Source organism: Podarcis cretensis (genome assembly GCF_951804945.1).
Source record: "Podarcis cretensis genome assembly, chromosome: 2".
Taxonomy (NCBI): Eukaryota; Metazoa; Chordata; class Lepidosauria; order Squamata; family Lacertidae; genus Podarcis; species Podarcis cretensis.
In genome coordinates, this window is record NC_137171.1 from 35,330,657 (window position 1) to 35,348,487 (window position 17,831).

General features: G+C 42.0%; 1 protein-coding gene across 2 annotated transcripts in view; it reads left to right on the forward strand.

The window, feature by feature from the left end:
* The window catches only part of SAP30BP (SAP30 binding protein), a 35,340-nt gene extending 24,195 nt beyond the window's left edge, over positions 1 to 11,145 (forward strand). The window contains exons 4-10 of one of the 2 annotated variants that reach the window (XM_079966232.1): positions 4,403 to 4,491; positions 5,599 to 5,690; positions 5,842 to 5,902; positions 6,617 to 6,668; positions 7,080 to 7,138; positions 8,071 to 8,152; positions 9,524 to 11,145. In XM_079966232.1, coding sequence (XP_079822358.1) covers positions 4,403 to 4,491; positions 5,599 to 5,690; positions 5,842 to 5,902; positions 6,617 to 6,668; positions 7,080 to 7,138; positions 8,071 to 8,152; positions 9,524 to 9,705 — 617 coding nt within the window. In that variant the 3' untranslated portion in view covers positions 9,706 to 11,145. The remainder of the gene's footprint in view (positions 1 to 4,402; positions 4,492 to 5,598; positions 5,691 to 5,841; positions 5,903 to 6,616; positions 6,669 to 7,079; positions 7,139 to 8,070; positions 8,153 to 9,523) is intronic. The other variant, XM_079966231.1, reaches the window with a different exon arrangement.
* Positions 11,146 to 17,831: the final 6,686 nt, after the last annotated feature.

Here is a 17,831-nt window from a genome sequence, read left to right on the forward strand (position 1 = left end):
ATTAATAAAAGTATGCTAGTATCAATCCAGTTTCACTTTAATCCATTTAATACTACAATGGCACCTCGGTTTTCAAATGTCTCCATTGATGAACGTTTCAGTTTTCAAGCACCGTAAACGCGGAAGTAAATGCTTCAGTTTTCGAACACTTTTCAGAAGTTGAAAATGCCACATGGCTTCCATATTGAGGCTTCTGTATTGAGTTTTCGGTTTTCAAACGTTTCAGAACTCGAACGATCTTCCGGAATGGATTACGTTTGAAACCCGAGGTACCACTGTATTCCAGACCATGATCAAAAATAGCCCTTAGAGTGGGGTGAATTACTGGTAATAGTAGGTAAGCTTACGGCTGTCTTAATTCCAAACCTTTGGCCTGGCTAATAAAACTAGCTTTGTTCAGTTCCTCTTGTAGCCTGTTGGCAAAAGCATAAACTTTAAAGGAGTTCCCCAATATTGTTGTGGAGACTTCTTCCATTATTCTTCCCTTCAGAAATCCATTGGGATAAAAAATGTAATTGAGAAGCATAATGATAGAATTAGATGAGCTAATTCCTTCCTTATTTCTTACTACATATCTTTGTCTTGTTTTGGTATGCTGGAGGTACTAGCTAAAATTTGTAGACCTTGTTCGGATCCTTTGCAGCCTAGAATCAAGCAAGGAACTACTGCATTTGTCCTCAAGACCAGCCAGCAGCTTAAATTGCTGCAGCACCTTAGCTGGAGTCAGTCATCTCTTTGGGGATTTTCATCCATATTCATGGCATGTCAAATAGCCAACTGTGGACAGTTGTACAATCCCAGTTCTGTGTTTTGGTTTTCACAACCATGGGCTAGGGACACAAATGGTATCAAAAGCCTCCCTGCTACACATTTAGACATGTAATGGATTTGGGTAGCCAAGTGGCCACTAGGACAGTTTAAATGTGATCAAATGGGAACGATTCCCCATGGTGGGTAATTGTTTGTAACAACCCCAATGCAAAGCTTCTGGTCTTCACAGCATGCATGGTTTGGCTTTCAAGAGGCATTAAAGGCTGTATTTTGAGGAAGGATTTTAAAGGCACAAGCATTCCAAGAAAATGTTCGTGTTTTGTGAGGCAGCAAAGAGGAACTGTAAATCTTTTTGAATTGAGAGAAAAACCTGGCCCTGTTGATGGACAGGGAAGTAAGACAATAAAAGTTTTTGGCTGGTCATAAGATGAAAGAACCGGAAGGTGATGTAGTACTATAGAAACCCTTGAAGTGGCCAGTAGATTACTATGAAAGGAGAAGGATGCCTGTCCGATTTGCGGGTAAAAAGCCAAATGGGCAGATCTGGTACTTTATATATATGGCTTGTATTCTAGCAATACAATTCCAGTTGTAGTTTTAGCCCCAGCTTATTGGTATATGTTCCCTGTGGCTTCCATTGCCTTAGCCAAGTGCTTAGTCAAACCATAGCTTCAAGGTATGAATAATTATTTACTTCGCAAGCCAGAGGTTGGGTGTGCCTATAATGGTGAATCATGCTGATATTCAGCTTCCTGCATTCCCCTTGCAGTACGCCTTAGGCTGGAAGCCAGCAGGCGCACACACCCAGTCAAACGGTACAACCAATGTCAGGTCACCACACCTGACTGGCACAAAAGTGGATTTGATCTTTGGGGGAAATGACAGGGTGTAGAATGCACGAAATGTCTGAAAGTGCGCTCTGGCAACATCTATACATTTCCATTTATTGCGGAATTAAGGTGAAGGCAGCAGGTGTTATACACTCCAATGTTGTGCATTTCACACTGTTTAAATTGTGTAACAAACTTTATTCCTGAGACTACCTCCTTGATTTCAGTACATTGATAAACAATTGGTTCTTGGTTATCTTTCTGTGTCACTCAGGAGATTGTATAGGGGCTCCCTTGGGGCACTTTTTATGGCTACTTGTTAACTTTTGTTGCTGTTATCATAAGAAGCGCCTGACGCACATGTCTATTGCCATTTCCTCTTGGGTGCAGATTGGCATGCAGAGAGAAGGTGGCACATAATCTTACAACAGAAAAGAGCGAGGCTGAGAATGGGGAGGGGGATAGTGAAAAGTGCACAAGACTGAATTCTGAAACAAACCTTCAGCCATATAAGAAGCTAAGTCTCAAGAGAATCCTTCTTGATTCCCTTGCACACTGAGCTCTGGAGTAGTCAATCATAGGAGAGCGACCAATATTCAGGTGTTAAAATATTAAACTATTCGCTACCAAAGAAGCTCATTAAACAGATTAGATTTATTTAGAAAGCATGTGCAAGGATGCAATAAAATCCCAAACCAAATTATTAGAGGAAAACATATATAGATGAAACTAACAGTATTTGCTGCCTAATTGTAAATGCCATCTCTCTAGCATGCCACTTCTGGCACTGTTTGCCATTCCCTGAGCTCCTGTCAGTGTCTTCTGTAGAACAGTATTAAATCCGTTTCCTGCCTAACAAGGACCTTCAAGAAAACACAAAAGCCTAATACCTAGCTAGCTTTAAATTGCACATGAGGTTTGGGTATCTGACTTCATTAAAGTCTTTTTAAAAATCACCTTTTCCCTCAGATGTCTGGTCTCTGTTGTAATGAAACATCGGTGGTACCACCACTTGGTACTTGAGACATTCTTAATTAGAAATGAACACACCCCTCACATCACTGGCTTTGTAACCTATAACAAGTCCGTAGCTTGTTGTCAAGGGGCTCTGGAACCAAACTGTGTTCCTCTGGGGATGTTGGCAAGATTTCTGTTCTTCACAGAAGCACATTCTCTGGAAATGCCAAAGGACATTTCTTTGTTACTTGTGACTGCTAGCGAACTTAACCCTAAATAGCATCCTAATGGAAGAGCATGGTGCTGTAGAGGAGGGCATGGGAGATGCCCAAATTGCAGAATTCTGAAGGCAGAATTATAATTTTAAACTGAGGCCCAGGTGTTTGTTTGCCTTTGATTACGGTGGATACAAACATGACAAGACACCAGTGGTAAAAAGCTAGACGCAGATGCACGGCTAAGTCTTCAGACAGTTCTATATGCTCATGTTTGTAGAGCCGTCCTGTCTACAAAAAGTTCAGAGCAGATAAGAGTAATAGGAATATAGCAGAATATTTTGCCCCTCCATCCTTTGATGGACATAAGAGTCAGTCCTTCAGTTAATATTAACTGGAAGCAAGTAGTGTAATACAGTTGCTTGTGAACTATAACGCCTGCCTGCTACTGGGGAAATCTTTCTGCCGACACAGGCTGTTTGTGATGTAAACATTACTGCCCTAAAACTAGGAAAGTTCTAATCGTATTATTATTATATTATTTAAAAAATGGGAAAATGCAGTGGAAAAAGGATTTCCATGATGAATGCCCCCACCCTGCCCACTTTTTAAGTAGCAGCCTGTTTTCAAGCTCAAATAAAAGTATTTGTTCACAAATGGCATATTGTCTGAGCTTTTCAGGCCAAGACTGAAGGCAGAGCCTGATGCCAAGGAAAGGGACAAGAGTGTGGTACACAGTGTCGCCTTGGAATAATGTCCTTTTGAAGAGCAGCCTTTTTCCTGTACTTGTAGAAACATTGTGTCTTAATTCTCTCTATCACCAACAGCCCAAGAACAAAACCTGGACGCTGCTGCATGTTGGTCAGGTTATGCCCCTATTTTGGCAGTTGTGATACATTTTAAACAAGAAATGTTCAGCATTTGACCTGTATCTTGTTCCAGTTCTCTCTAAACAATTCTCTGCTGCATTCAGTTCTTTGATAAACTTCAGGCTTTCACTTACCCCTTTTAAAAACTGATTTGCCCACATAATTTTAGAACCATCATATTTTGAGATGCAGATTTTGGAAATAATTGCAATGCCAAAATTCTTGGTCATCAATGTTGGGTGAAATATTTAACTGGCAAGAGGCACTGATCACACTTCACGATGCTCCCGGTTGTGGTTCTTAAACTGAATTGACAGGAATTACTTGATGCATTTGTAGTTGAAAGTAGCTCTTGGAGAAGATGTCTTATTCCCAGGGCAATAAGAAAGTTTAAACAATAATTGTCTGTGGCTAGCAATTTGCTTTAAGAATAATCAGCAGTTATTGTGTTGCTCTTATTAGGTACTGTGCCTTGCATATGAACCAGTTGTCACCCTGATCTAAACCAATACTAATAAAATAAGATAGTAAATATGAAAAACACTTTCCCAAAAAAATTAAAGCTGAAGAATTGCGTTAAAGATAGAAGCATTGAGCTTCAAGTTTCCTGCATGTCTGCCAATGCACTTGCTTCTCGGTCTTCAGAAACCACTGACAAAAAGGGGATTGTTTCTTTTTAAGATCAGAAGTACAGGAAGTTAACATGCTTAAATCTCTTTAATGCTCTTTGCTATTCTAATGGCCTCCTTTCTATTTCTAGCTTCCTTCTCTGAGCGAGTAAGAAACATGTCTCCTGATGAGATCAAAATTCCTCCAGAACCCCCTGGCAGATGTTCCAACCACTTACAGGTCAGCTTAATTTTTCATTTTTCAAATACTATTTCTGTAACCCATGTCATATATTGTATCTTGTTGAGGTTTTGACTGTAACTCAAAATTCCACAAAGGTTGCTGGTGTTCTTAACCACCTTTTTGTTTCAGCCAGCCTTGCAAAAAAATATTGAATTTGCATATTCTTGCTCACCGCTGAGCAAGGCCTTCCTACCTTTGCCTTCTTACCTCAAGCCCCACCCAACCCCCCTGAAAATCCACTTATGAAGGTCAAGGAGCCTTCTGGAATGGTGTACAATGTGGTATGGAGAACTGAAATGGGCATGAGACTTAGTGGGAATCTGGTCCTCCTCTGCCTTTGAGCTAGGGCACTGTCAGTGGGCAGTTCCCTAAACCGGATGGATGGAAGGTTCCCTGCTCCTGATGGGATTACACTCCCTCTGAATGAGTGAATATGCAGCTTCTGGATCCATTGCTGTCACCTGAGGCTCAGGTGGCCTCAGTGATGCAGAGTGCCTTCCATCAGCTTCAGCCAGTGCAGAATTCAGCAGCCAGGTTGCTTACCGAGGCAAGATAGTTTGAGCATATAACGCCAATCCTGGCCCAACTGCATTGGCTGCCAATTAGTTTCTCAGCCTAATTCAAAGTGCTGGTTATGACCTATAAAGCCTTAAATAGCTCAGGACCACAATATCTCAAGCACTGCTTCTCCCTATATGAACCAACCTGGACCCTGTGATCGTCATCCACGAGAGGTCTGGAGGCTAGCAACATGAGAACGAGCCCTTTCTGCGGTGGCGCAATGCTTGTGGAAAGCTCTCTGCAGGAAAGCCCACCTTGTGTCTTTATGCAAATACATTTAGGCGAATCCCTCATCTCCCAGGCCTTTGGCTCATTAAACAATTTATGGCCATTTAAATTGGGGGGTTGTGTTACTGTTTAACTATGGTATGTATTTTTGTGTTTCTAAATAGTAAAGAACCCTGTGATCCTCAGATGAAGGGCAGTATAGAAATTTAATTATTATGCCATTTAACTTCTCTTTCAACACATGTGTGTTTGCTGTGAAGCATTCTGGAATATTGCCACTGCTTTGTATTGATTCTATGACTCTTTTCTATTTAGGATAAGATACAAAAGCTGTATGAGAGGAAGATAAAAGAGGGCATGGACATGAACTATATCATTCAAAGGAAGAAAGAGTTCCGCAACCCAAGGTAAGACTGTCTGGTTGCATCTAAAGGGTTGCACAAGCTACATATAGCCCTCTTCCGTATTTGTAACCTCTTCAGTGAGAGGAGGGCCTAGTCAGATATGAACAAAGATGTGCAACGCTGAAAAATAATGTACTTTGATTGTTTATTTCAGCATCTATGAGAAGTTGATCCAGTTCTGTGCGATTGATGAACTTGGCACAAATTACCCCAAGGTGAGTGGAACAAATAACTTGGGTGGGGAGAGGGGATGTTAGATGGGATTCCTGACGTCTGTGAGAATAGGTTCCTATTCTCCAGGTTTTTTAGACAACTGGATGAAACAGTCCATGGAATGCAAGCAGTTTCCTGTCTTTAATACCTCACACCATTAGAATTGATGAGGGGGAGAGCAGGGCCATACTCACTGGTCCCGTCCCTTCCCATCATCTAGCTCTGTTAGTATACGTATTTGAAGATAAACACGTGGGTTTGGAACTTTGCATGATTTAGGATCCTAGCCATGACGAAGATGCAATAGAGGGGATGGGGCGAGTGAACACAGCCCCACTCTCACCTCATGCAGTTCTGGCTAAATACCCTCTGCACAGAGTTCAGTACGGTCTCAACATTCTACTGTTACTGAGTTACTCTTCCCCATAGTTGTGCCAAAGTACATGACCTGATGAAGGCATTTAAGGGATGAACGTTCTGTGACAGCTAATCCCCTGGCCATCATTCTCTGTCCTTTAGCACCATCTTTCTTTCCCATTTGGATTCTAGCTGTTAGGATAACGTTGTAAGGTCTATGAACTTTTATATATTGACTTTTTTTTAAAAAGGAAATAAACAAAACTGGAATGCAGAATTAAGAGCTTTGCCTTCCAACTTGATATACTGTATATCTTAAAATTCATATTTACATAACTTTTCTTTCTCTTCTCTTTTAGGACATGTTTGATCCCCATGGGTGGTCTGAGGACTCCTATTATGAGGCACTAGGTATTGCATCCAGCTTTTGTTTTGATACCCTCTCTAGTGTTTGTGAATGATTCTGGAGCTTTAGAGATGGTTTAATTGAACCTATTTATCTGTACAGTGCCTTTTCTTTAAGGAGCTCAAAGCACTGTATATGGGGATCTATACCATTCCCCCCCCCCCCTTTTATCTGAATGGGAAGAAACTAGTTGCTTGTTGGCTGTGTCCTGGGGAGAATATTTATTGGAAAGGGCTCTACACCGAAAATATTTTTTTGGGAAGCAGACACACTTAAGAATCAATGCTATCAGTATCTTCTTAAGTGTTGTTGCCCTGTTGATCCTCCTGACGTGGGAAGCTCTAATGGGGATTCAGAATTGCTTTGCGGTGTTAAATCTATTGAGTGTGCTCACTGTTCTGTGGTTCTATTTCCAGCAAAAGCACAGAAAATTGAAATGGACAAGCTGGAAAAGGCCAAGAAGGAGCGAACTAAGGTACCAGATTATAACTTCAGAATATAGAGAAATTATTTTGATCTGTGCTCCTTCTACTGAACTTAATCCAACTGCTTAGCCACCCAATCACAAAATTTCTATTAGTCACACTGAGCAAATCAGAAATTTGCTTTTTATATGGGTTACCAGTATGAGCATGAGATATTATTTGCGATACTTCACAATTTATCTGTGCATTCATCCAGAGCCACCCCATTGGTATCCATCATAAAACAGAGCAGACTTAATTAGGAGAGGCCTGAATTTGTGTACATTACCCAAATAGTTAGCAAGACATGCACACCCCTTTACATAGCAGTTTAGAGTTTCCTGGCAGCAGATATTTCTGTGGCTAACTTCTTTGTCTCCGTCATTCAGTTTGCCCCTTTTGTTTTACTTCCTATAATAAGTGCCCAGCTCTGTGATATTGTTTTCTCCCATGATCATAGACTTGGAGACGTGTGCTTAGACTGTGGTTTCTCTGGTTGCTAGATTGTAATCTGTAATGCAGACCATATAAGTCATGCATGTAGAGACATGAATTGCAGAAGCATAAATTGTACAGTGAAGGAACGTGAGATTCTAACCTCGTTATTTGAAGTATCTTATGGGATTAAAGAAGGACTAGAATTTGTCCCTCCAAAATCGCTCCATCTGAGTCTGAAGATGGAGTTGGTCCCCTTGCCTGGTGTGTGGGTGTGTATACACACACACACACACACACACACACACACACACAAAGATTTTATTAACTACTAGCAGCTAGTTATATCTGTGTTTTTGTTTATTGAATCTCTAACAACTTATATAGTTGTGTGTCTTCAACAGTCAACAAAGATGTCCTGCTCATAAACCCTTTTTTGCCATGTTTCTAATGCCAACGAATAGGTATCATAAGTACAGAATATGATTTGCTTCCACTTCTTTTCTAGATTGAGTTTGTAACAGGCACTAAGAAAGGAACAACAAACGCTCCCTCTACAACCACCACAACAGCCAGCACTGCAGGTGGTGGTAAGTTAAACATCCTGACTTTGCATCTTAACTCTGGGATCTTAACTCTGGAACACACAAAAGCCATGGAATATTCATCATATGTCTCTTCCTTTTGGCATTTACTGTGAGAGAGCAAATAAACTGCAAATTATGTTTGGCAGCTGAGAGTTTGCCCCCCAAAAAACTACAGGATAAGTATCTTATATAATCCCATCTGCAGAAGTTGAGCATTCTTACCAGAACAAGCATGCTGATAGACACTGATAGAAGTATTTTGGAAAAACAAATTACATTTTATGTCACACTGTGGAAATGGTCTAATTACATAGGAATTGTGATGCTCTGCATGATCTAGCTTATAGGACAGTGGCACTGTATTTACTTTTGGCAGAGAGACTGACAGCTGTATTTCTATGGGGCCTGTAGAACAGGGATGGAACACTTTCAGTGGCGTATTACAGATTTTCAAAACACAAAACAGTATATAATTTAGACTGTTTTGCAGGAGGTGGGGTAGAAATACCATAAGTAAATAGATGTAATTCTTTGGTGGTTTTCAGTGCTTTTAGACTGCCTTCTGTCATAATCTGTGTTTTTATGCAGACTGTCCCACTTCAGAATGGTGGTGGAGGAAACTGCATGTTTAAAAAGTTCCCGCACAGAACAGGAGGGGAAAATGGATAGACTAGTACAGGGATGTCCAACAGGTCGATCGGGATCAACTGGTCGATCCCCAGGAGGTTGCAGTCGATTGCGGGCTTATTTTCCTGTGCTTTTTCCTAAGAGCACCCAGCTCCGGCCACTCTCCCCTGCCTGTATTTTCTCCTGATCTCTGTAACGGAAGACGGACTTTTTGCTGTGAGGCAAAATGCTTCCACAGTGTTCTTTTGGTGAGCCACTAATCCCCTTCCCCCTTAAATGTTGCCACCCCCCCAAAACGGAACTTTCATCCCAATACCTCAATAAAACAGGCATAAAACGGGCCAGTTCCCACCTCTAAAGAAAGCTCAACAACTTCAACCTGAACCCCTAAAAAGGGGGGTAGATCACTGCCAGGTTTTAATTCTGAAAGTAGATCGCAGTCCCTCAGGAGTTGGCCACCCCTGGACTAGCAGAATCCTTCTCCCTGCTGTACTAGACTCTCACTAATAGGGGCTTACTGATATGAAGAAATAATTCAGATATATGCATTCTACTACCAGAATTCTAAATTGGGACAGTCATAGGAGGGCTGTGCAACATGCTTTTTGGAGCACGTAAGTTGGTTCTGTCAGCATGGAATGGCTGAAAGTGTCATCATCTAAGGGTTGCTCTTCAAGGAATAGTGACAAAAAGCATCTTGTCTGATCTGGGCTGCTGAAATTAATGCTCGCTTTTTTACATACACAGATGCACAGAAGAGGAAAAGCAAGTGGGATTCTGCCATTCCTGTGACAACAATAGCTCAACCCACCATTCTCACTACCACTGCAACACTGCCAGCTGTTGTAACCGTCACAACTAGTGCTAGCGGCTCCAAAACTACGGTGATCTCTGCAGTTGGCACCATAGTGAAAAAGGCAAAGCAATGACAAGTGCAGTGAAGAGACTGACTATAAAGTTTCCCCCCCAGACTGACTCATGCCAAAAGCACCACTTGCAGAAGTCAAAGGGGTAGGAGATACTCTCCTTCTGGTGCAAAAACGAAAGACTGTTTAAAAAATGGACACACAAGAAGAGGAGGAGGTGGCTATGCATAATCACAACAGCTATCTACGCGTGAAGAAGCTCTCTTTGTTGGAGGAGCTGCCCCTTACTGAGTTGCGTGCAATGAAATGTCAGTGTGTAAATATTAGTTCACTAAATGTTGTATTATAATTGTGACTGTCTTAGGACCCTTTGAACTCTGTGAAATGAGAACTTGAGCAAGAAACTACTGAAGTCAATCAGTTGCACTGTGAACCATTCAATACTGAGTAACATCTACTTGCTCTCGCTTCTCATCTCTGCCTCCAGCAATTACAGGCAGGGGTGCCTTATTCAGTTTTCCTGCAGATAATTGTAAGAGTCATAAAGAATTGATTGTATATAGGCTCAGTTTCATGCAAACCATGATAGAGACTTGTGTGGATTGCCCTTATGTCTCCCATTTAGTTTCAGTCATCTGGGGCTTGAAAGCCAGGACATTTGAAACTGCAAATCAACACTGATGTTTATGTCTAGCTGTTGGAGAACCATTGCGCATAATTTGGACTCTACTGAGGAGAAGGAGCTTATGAAACAGGAAGAAGCACCAAATAGTTTCTACAGATATAAGCTGGTGCCAGAGCTCATTTGCCCCCTTTAAATGTCAGTGTGCATGTTAGTGACATAGGTACCAAACTGTGTAATTGCAATAATGCTGCCATTTTCACCATTCTAATGACAAAGATGCTGTTGATTTGTATAAGCTTTCTTACCTGTGTAACTGAACTTTGGAATATAAAAACATTTTTTTTAAAAAAAAAAATTGCTGCTGGTGTTTAATCTGCCTTCCATTCTAACTGGTAGAAGAATTTGTAACACAGGTGGAGGGGAGAATGCTAGGGGTGTTGTTGCTATACTTTTAACTCATAGAGTCACATACAGTGGTACCTTGGTTTAAGAACAGCTTAGTTTATGAACAACTTGAATTAAGAACGCTGCAAACCCGGAAGTAGGTGTTTTGGTTTGTTAAGTTTGCCCTTGGAAGCAGAACATATCCCACTTCCTGTCGAGTGTGTTCCATTTGTAAATTGAGTCCCCCACTGCTATGGGAAAGCACGCCTTGGTTTAAGAGCGCTTTGGTTTATGAAAGGACTTCCAGAACGGATTAAGTTCGTAAACCAAGGTACCACTGTACTCATAGTCATTTCTGTTAACATAGCTGGCTGACGTCTAAAAATTGGACATAAGAGCACTGTTCCCACACAGTGGCCAACCAGACTTCGGGGAGGAAGTCCACAAGCAGAACATGACAGCAACAGCATTCTCCTGCTAATGATTCCCAGCAACTAATACTCTTTTTAAAAAAAAAATTATAAAAATTTCAAATTTAACAATAAATAATAAAGGGGAAAAAACATTCCATTTGAATTATACATCCAAATCTAATCTTTCCACTTTCAGACTTCCTTCAGTCTATCTGGAAATTTTCATGTTTTCACAATTATTCACATTTCTTGCATCTATATTGTTTTGTTTTTTTAACCAAATTAATCTTAACAATTATTATAAAACAATATTTCTTTCCATTATTATCCCAGAGCTTCTTGAAAACCTACAAACGTTAATTGACCTTCACATATATTCTTAATATACTCTGTAAATTTATCCCAGTCCTCGGTAAATCTCTGGTCTCGCCGGTTCCGAATTCTCCCCGTTAGCTTGTCTAATTCTGCGTATTCCATCAACTTCATTCTCCATTCTTCTTTCGTTGGGATTTCTTCCTGTTTCCATTTCTGTGCCACCAAAATTCTTGCCGCTGTTACTGCATATAAAAACAACTTCTCATCCTTCTTTTTTATGTCATTTCCTAGTATTCCTAACAGAAAAGTTTCTAGTTTTTTAACAAAGGTATATTTCAACATTTTTTTCAATTCGTTATAAATCATTTCCCAGAAACCTTTCATTTTTTTACATTCCCAGCAACTAATATTCAGAAGTATCAAGACTAGCAGATTTAATTTGTCTGCAACCCCCTTTTAAAACAATCCCAAGTTGATGGCCATCTATGGAAAAAGACAGTGTAAAAGCTTAGGCCTAAAAGCACAAGAAAGGTGGTGCATACTGGGAACTATGTACTGCAAAGTGCTCCAAGGGGAGGCTTCAGATGGTCAGAATGCAGCCTCTCAAGTCTTCTTCTGCACTACCTTGATTCTATCCAGAGACAGTTCATGCTACTGGTTTGAATATGTGAATGGTGTAGGCCTTTATACCTCAGCTAGTCTCTCCCCCATATATGTTAACATCAACAAAATGCCTTTGAAGATTAAATCTCAGCACTGTTGGCACAGAAGCTCCTTACTAATGGGGCCGGTTATGGAATGAGTTCCCTAGGCATGTCTACCAGTATTCAACCCTACAGTCTTTGGAATCTGAAAAGATTCCAAACCAAAACTCTCCCTGTCCCTAGTCTTAAAAAGTGCCCCATTGATTGCAATCCTCTGCACACTTGCCTTTGAGTAAGCCCCAGCTATGCCTAAGATTGAATAATCAGTCCTCTGCTGCTGTCAGTTCTCCGTATTAACTTAGCTGCTCCTTGACTTGGGGTGGAGTTGACTTTTTAAATTTGTTTTTTTCATACTTGGTTTTATTATATTGATTTTGTAAATTGCTTTGAGCAAAGAGAAGAAAGCTTGGCATGTTTTTTTATATTAAAAAAATACTTACAGGTCAACATTCTTGCCTCTGTGCTTATCAAAACAGAAGTAAAAATAAAAAGTGTGGAGATTTTGTAAAGGCTCAGAAGGGCATGCTCTGGATTGCTTTCCTTTCCACACCCCTCTTCTGAAAAATGATGCTGTTTGTGAGAGATCGTTCTGCTGAGCTTTATCATATATCCTCTGACAACTCCCTCACTGCCCTCAAAATGAGTCAGAACTGCTGCTGCTATTGAGTCTCCTGGAGGAGACGCTTTATAGTCAGATACAGCTGCTTTCTTGCGGCTGACTAGCTGTTCCTAGTTTTCATATTGGGGTGGTATTCAACTCTCAGTGCACCCACTGAAAGGAACATTTCTTAGATCCATATGTTAAGTCTACCTGGAATAAAACTTAGTTGAATACCACCTTTTGTTATGGTTTAACCTGCTTTTAAATCTTGGGCACAACTCTGGCTATTTTCATTGCATGCCCACAGTGAGTATGAAACTAATAGCAATTTGCTAAGATGCTGTGGCAAAGTTCCTCTCTGCCCTGCTACCCCTCCAAGTCTGTTCCAGATTATCAACTTGATGCCATGCTCTCCATGATGAAGGTAACCCTCTGGAAAGAGACCTCACCTGCTGTAAAATGTAAGAAGTGGGTCCTAAGACCCTTAATCCTGCTCCTTAAAATACAATCTGAACAAAATTGGTGAAGCAGCAAAGAGTTTATTGAATACATACGTTCTTGCAAGAGCGGGTGTCCAAAGTAGGAACACCCAAAACTGACAAAGCATAAGCTTATATTCCCTATACCCAAAGCGCAACTTCCCTTCCTTGTCTCCCCATTAGCTGGGTCCTAAAAGGTTTTCAGCCTATCACAACCCCCTAATTTACCTACTAACATTCCTGTCCTCGTTGACATCTCCCATTCCTCAGATTTCGACAACCACCACTTCTGTTTACTGTATTCCTTATTTGGTCTATGTTTCTATGCATTTACATACTGACACAAGTGACAGAGGCAAACCTGACCACTAGTCCCAGTTGCAAGCATTCTAACCACAAGCTGTTTTTAGTTCCAGCACTGTGACTTATGTGAAAAAGCAACATCCTCATTCCTCACACCTGCATTTATTGTAGGCATGTTCTAAGCATAGTGAGCCATTGGGGGAGATCTATTGATCATTGAAACCACATGCTTCACAGGCAAATTGGCTCTGATTCTATCTCTGACATCTCCAGGTAGTGGGAAATTTCCTGTCTGAAACCCTGGAGAGCTGCTGCCAGTCAGAATTGACGCTACTGAGCTAGAGAGGCCAAAAGTCTTGACTTTGAGTAAGGCAGCTTTCACTGATCCTGTAAGTCAGAGCAAACTAACACCAAAGGAACTGCCTCTCCCTACTGCTGTTTACTCCTGACATGTATTGTTTTCAGCCTTCTGTAAGCTAGGGTTATATATTCAACTAATTTTTACTGAGAAGTTGAAATAAATGGTCATGGCTAACTTAGGTCCATTAGTTTCAATGGGCCTACTCTGAGTAAAAGTAAGTTGAATACAACCTTTAGTGTCTGAGCCTTCTTTTCCTCTAGAAACACCCTTCCTTGGCATGCTAGAACAGCTCCCATGCGCTGCAGCTCTCAAAGCTACACAGTGGAAGCAGCAGCAACACACACCCATAGCCTCCAGGTTCACCATTTGGAGCTTGTAAGGTGGGGTTGGTAAAGTTTGTTATGTTTACCTCTGCAATAAGTCCACCTGAAGGCTCGAGGAAAAGTCTAAAGGCTTTCTGTGAGGTGTGAAGCTGCTAAATGGAAACCAAGTTGTCGCTCCGTCACATCAATGGCACTAATCAAACCATTCCTGTGATGTGCATTTAAAAAAGCACATTGCATTGGCTCCTCTTGCTGGTGGGGAAAAGACTGCAGTTTCCCAGCAATAAAGCCATTTTAAGTAGTGGGATAATGCAATGTCCTTGAATTCCTTTGAAAGCAGAGATCATTCCTACGTGACAAATTGGCAGAAACAGTGTTTATTATTACAAACTGATCATCTGGAAAGGTTTTTAGGATAAGTGTATCTTAGTTCTTAGGAAAAGCAATCTATACAAGTTCAAAGACATTCTCTTTATCAGGAACTCTGATTATCATTTTTAAAAAAGAAAAGCTTTGGGACAAGCCCTTGGCTCAGCTTCAGCCCACCTGTGGAACACAAGAAGTGTTCAGTATGGGGTGCCACGAAAGAGTTTACTGAGCCACTGTTACAATTGCATACAAAAAACTGACCTATGGGGGGAAGCAACTAGAAACACTGCCATATAAGCATGCATGCAAATTTAAAGAAATGGGCGGGGGGGGGGTGCATGCGTGTGTCTGACTTAAACAAAAAGTCTTGCAAGGACAGTTTTCAACTGAAACCAGAATATTCAGTAAACAGATATTGGGACTACAGTGGTACCTCAGGTTAAGTACTTAATTCGTTCCGGAGGTCCGTTCTTAACCTGAAACTGTTCTTAACCTGAAGCACCACTTTAGCTAATGGGGCCTCCTGCTGCCGCCGCACCGCCGGAGCACAATTTCTGTTCTCATCCTGAAGCAAAGTTCTTAACCCGAGGTACTATTTCTGGGTTAGAGGAGTTTGTAACCTGAAGTGTATGTAACCTGAAGCGTATGTAACCCAAGGTACCACTGTACATGTTTTTGTTCAAACTGCAGGGTTGGATAACCTCAGCCAGACTGGTGTCTGCTTATCAGCTCCTAAGTTTTCTTGGGATGTAGCAACTGTAACAGCAGGAAGAACGAAAGCTTAACTTTTACCTTGCTATTGTTCTACCCCACCCTCCTCCAGACAGGGCTTCAATATTGTTCTAGAACCTGGTGAGGACGAAAGTGCCAAGCCACAGATGTTTTAGGAGGAAGAGTTATGCATCCACGCATGCAAAGACCACCCCATAACGCCATTGCATGTCAGATAAATGTTACATGCAGCTGTATTACAAATTTGACAACTAAACACCTTTCTTGAAGATTTCGCTAAATGACTCAACATATCATAATATATATTAACAGCTGTATCATTTGGCCACCTTAGATTCATGTCAGAATATCTGCAGCAAAGTTGATCCTCCTTGGGAGGGAAGAAATGTGCAAAAATACTTAATACAAACCAACTACAGAACACTGTAGAACATTTGCTATTGGGATCAGAAAGGATCTCTACTGCAAAATGTGGCCAACATCCATTCCCATTTTATTAGTGGAACTGAGGCTGCAAAGCAGCTGTTCAACCATATCTCATGTGATGCATGAGAGCCATTATTTTACTTATCGGATATTATTTATTAAAAAATGCTTTCACCCTACCTTTCAATAAAATATTTTCAAGGTGACTTCAACATGTCAATAAACAGTAACTCAGATGATGATGAAGTAGCAGCAGCTGGAAGCACTGAAAGCAAGTCTCTAAGGGTATGTGCACATCAGAGACTTAAAATACAGCAATGTTGTTTCACCACCTATGTTTCAAGCCACACTAGCTCTACACACCAGATTGCTCTACACACCCCATGGGCATTGCATGATTTCCCCCTCTGTACCTGGAACTTCCCAAGCTCCTATTCTAAAAGGTAAAGGTAAAGGTACCCCTGCCCGTACGGGCCAGTCTTGACAGACTCTGGGGTTGTGCGCCCATCTCACTTAAGAGGCCAGGGGCCAGCGCTGTCCGGAGACACTTCCGGGTCACGTGGCCAGCGTGACATCGCTGCTCTGGCGTGCCAGAGCCGCACACGGAAACGCCGTTTACCTTCCCGCTGGTAAGCGGTCCCTATTTATCTACTTGCACCCGGAGGTGCTTTCGAACTGCTAGGTTGGCAGGCGCTGGGACCGAGCAGCGGGAGCGCACCCCGCCGCAGGGATTTGAACCGCCGACCTTTCGATCGGCAAGTCCTAGGCGCTGAGGCTTTAACCTACAGCGCCACCTGCGTCCACGCTCCTATTCTAGGAAGCTGTAATTTGTGCATGTGAAACTGCTGTCTGAACTGTATGCACCTCAGCTTAACCACGACGTGTTTTCAAATCAGGGAAAACACAGTGAACAGGAGTATTTCTCGAGAAAATACAAGATACAGATAGACTGTGGCTAATGTCATGTGTACTTGGCTTCAAGCACCAGTGGTAGGAATGCACTGGAAGCAGAATAAATGGTAATGTGCACGTATTCTAAGGCTGTCCAGTTCTATACACACTTAAGGGGAGAAAGTTTTAGAAATAATGAATGAATGACTATGAAAATAATGTCAAACCTATGCCTAAAAAAAAGGCTGCTCTGGAATAAGGGGGTACGACCCTAAGAAGGACTGAGGTGCCTCTCTTCTCCTCTACACAAGATTGCAGCCTAAGTGCCTGCTTCAGGTAAATATAAACAAATAAACTTCAGCCCAATAACTACCTGTGATAACACATCAGGTGTAGTTTCTGTCTCTTGACTGCTGTCCACAAAGGGCAGGGATCTTTTCCTATGCTCACATGGAATCCTGAACATTGACAATGCTTATGGAAGCCAGCACGTCAACAGAAATTTCCAACAAAGGCGCTCCAGAAATCCACAATGCTCAGAATTACTTGATGCAAATAATGTTGGGGTTTCTGTATTCCAGCCTTGTGCACAGCTGTCTTCTAAAGTGGTGGTTCCTGAAAGGTCTACTAAACCTAGCAGTGAGATTTTGTGTCTCTTCAAGTTAGTCCTACCCTCTCCAGCATCCCTTTCTGATGTGCAATCCTTGCTATTTCTGCTGCCCTTTGACAAGACTCTTACACCAATAGACACCATTTATACTGTGAACATAAAGGGGACGCAGGTGGCGCTGTGGGTTAAAGCCTCAGCGCCTAGGGCTTGCCGATCGAAAGGTCGGCGGTTCGAATCCCTGCGGCGGGGTGCGCTCCCGCTACTCGGTCCCAGCGCCTGCCAACCTAGCAGTTCGAAAGCACCTCCGGGTGCAAGTAGATAAATAGGGACCGCTTACCAGCGGGAAGGTAAACGGCGTTTCCGTGTGCGGCTCTGGCTCTGGCTCTGGCTCTGGCCAGAGCAGCGATGTCACGCTGGCCACGTGACCCGGAAGTGTCTCCGGACAGCGCTGGCCCCTGGCCTCTTAAGTGAGATGGGCGCACAACCCCAGAGTCTGTCAAGACTGGCCCGTACGGGCAGGGGTACCTTTACCTTTACCTTTATACTGTGAACACAGTGAGGTTCAAACTCAAGCTTCCCAGATCCCTTTCTGTTGCACTCGGTGGGATCCAAACTTGTTCTGAGAGTGCAAGGATTTTACACTTGTGCAACAG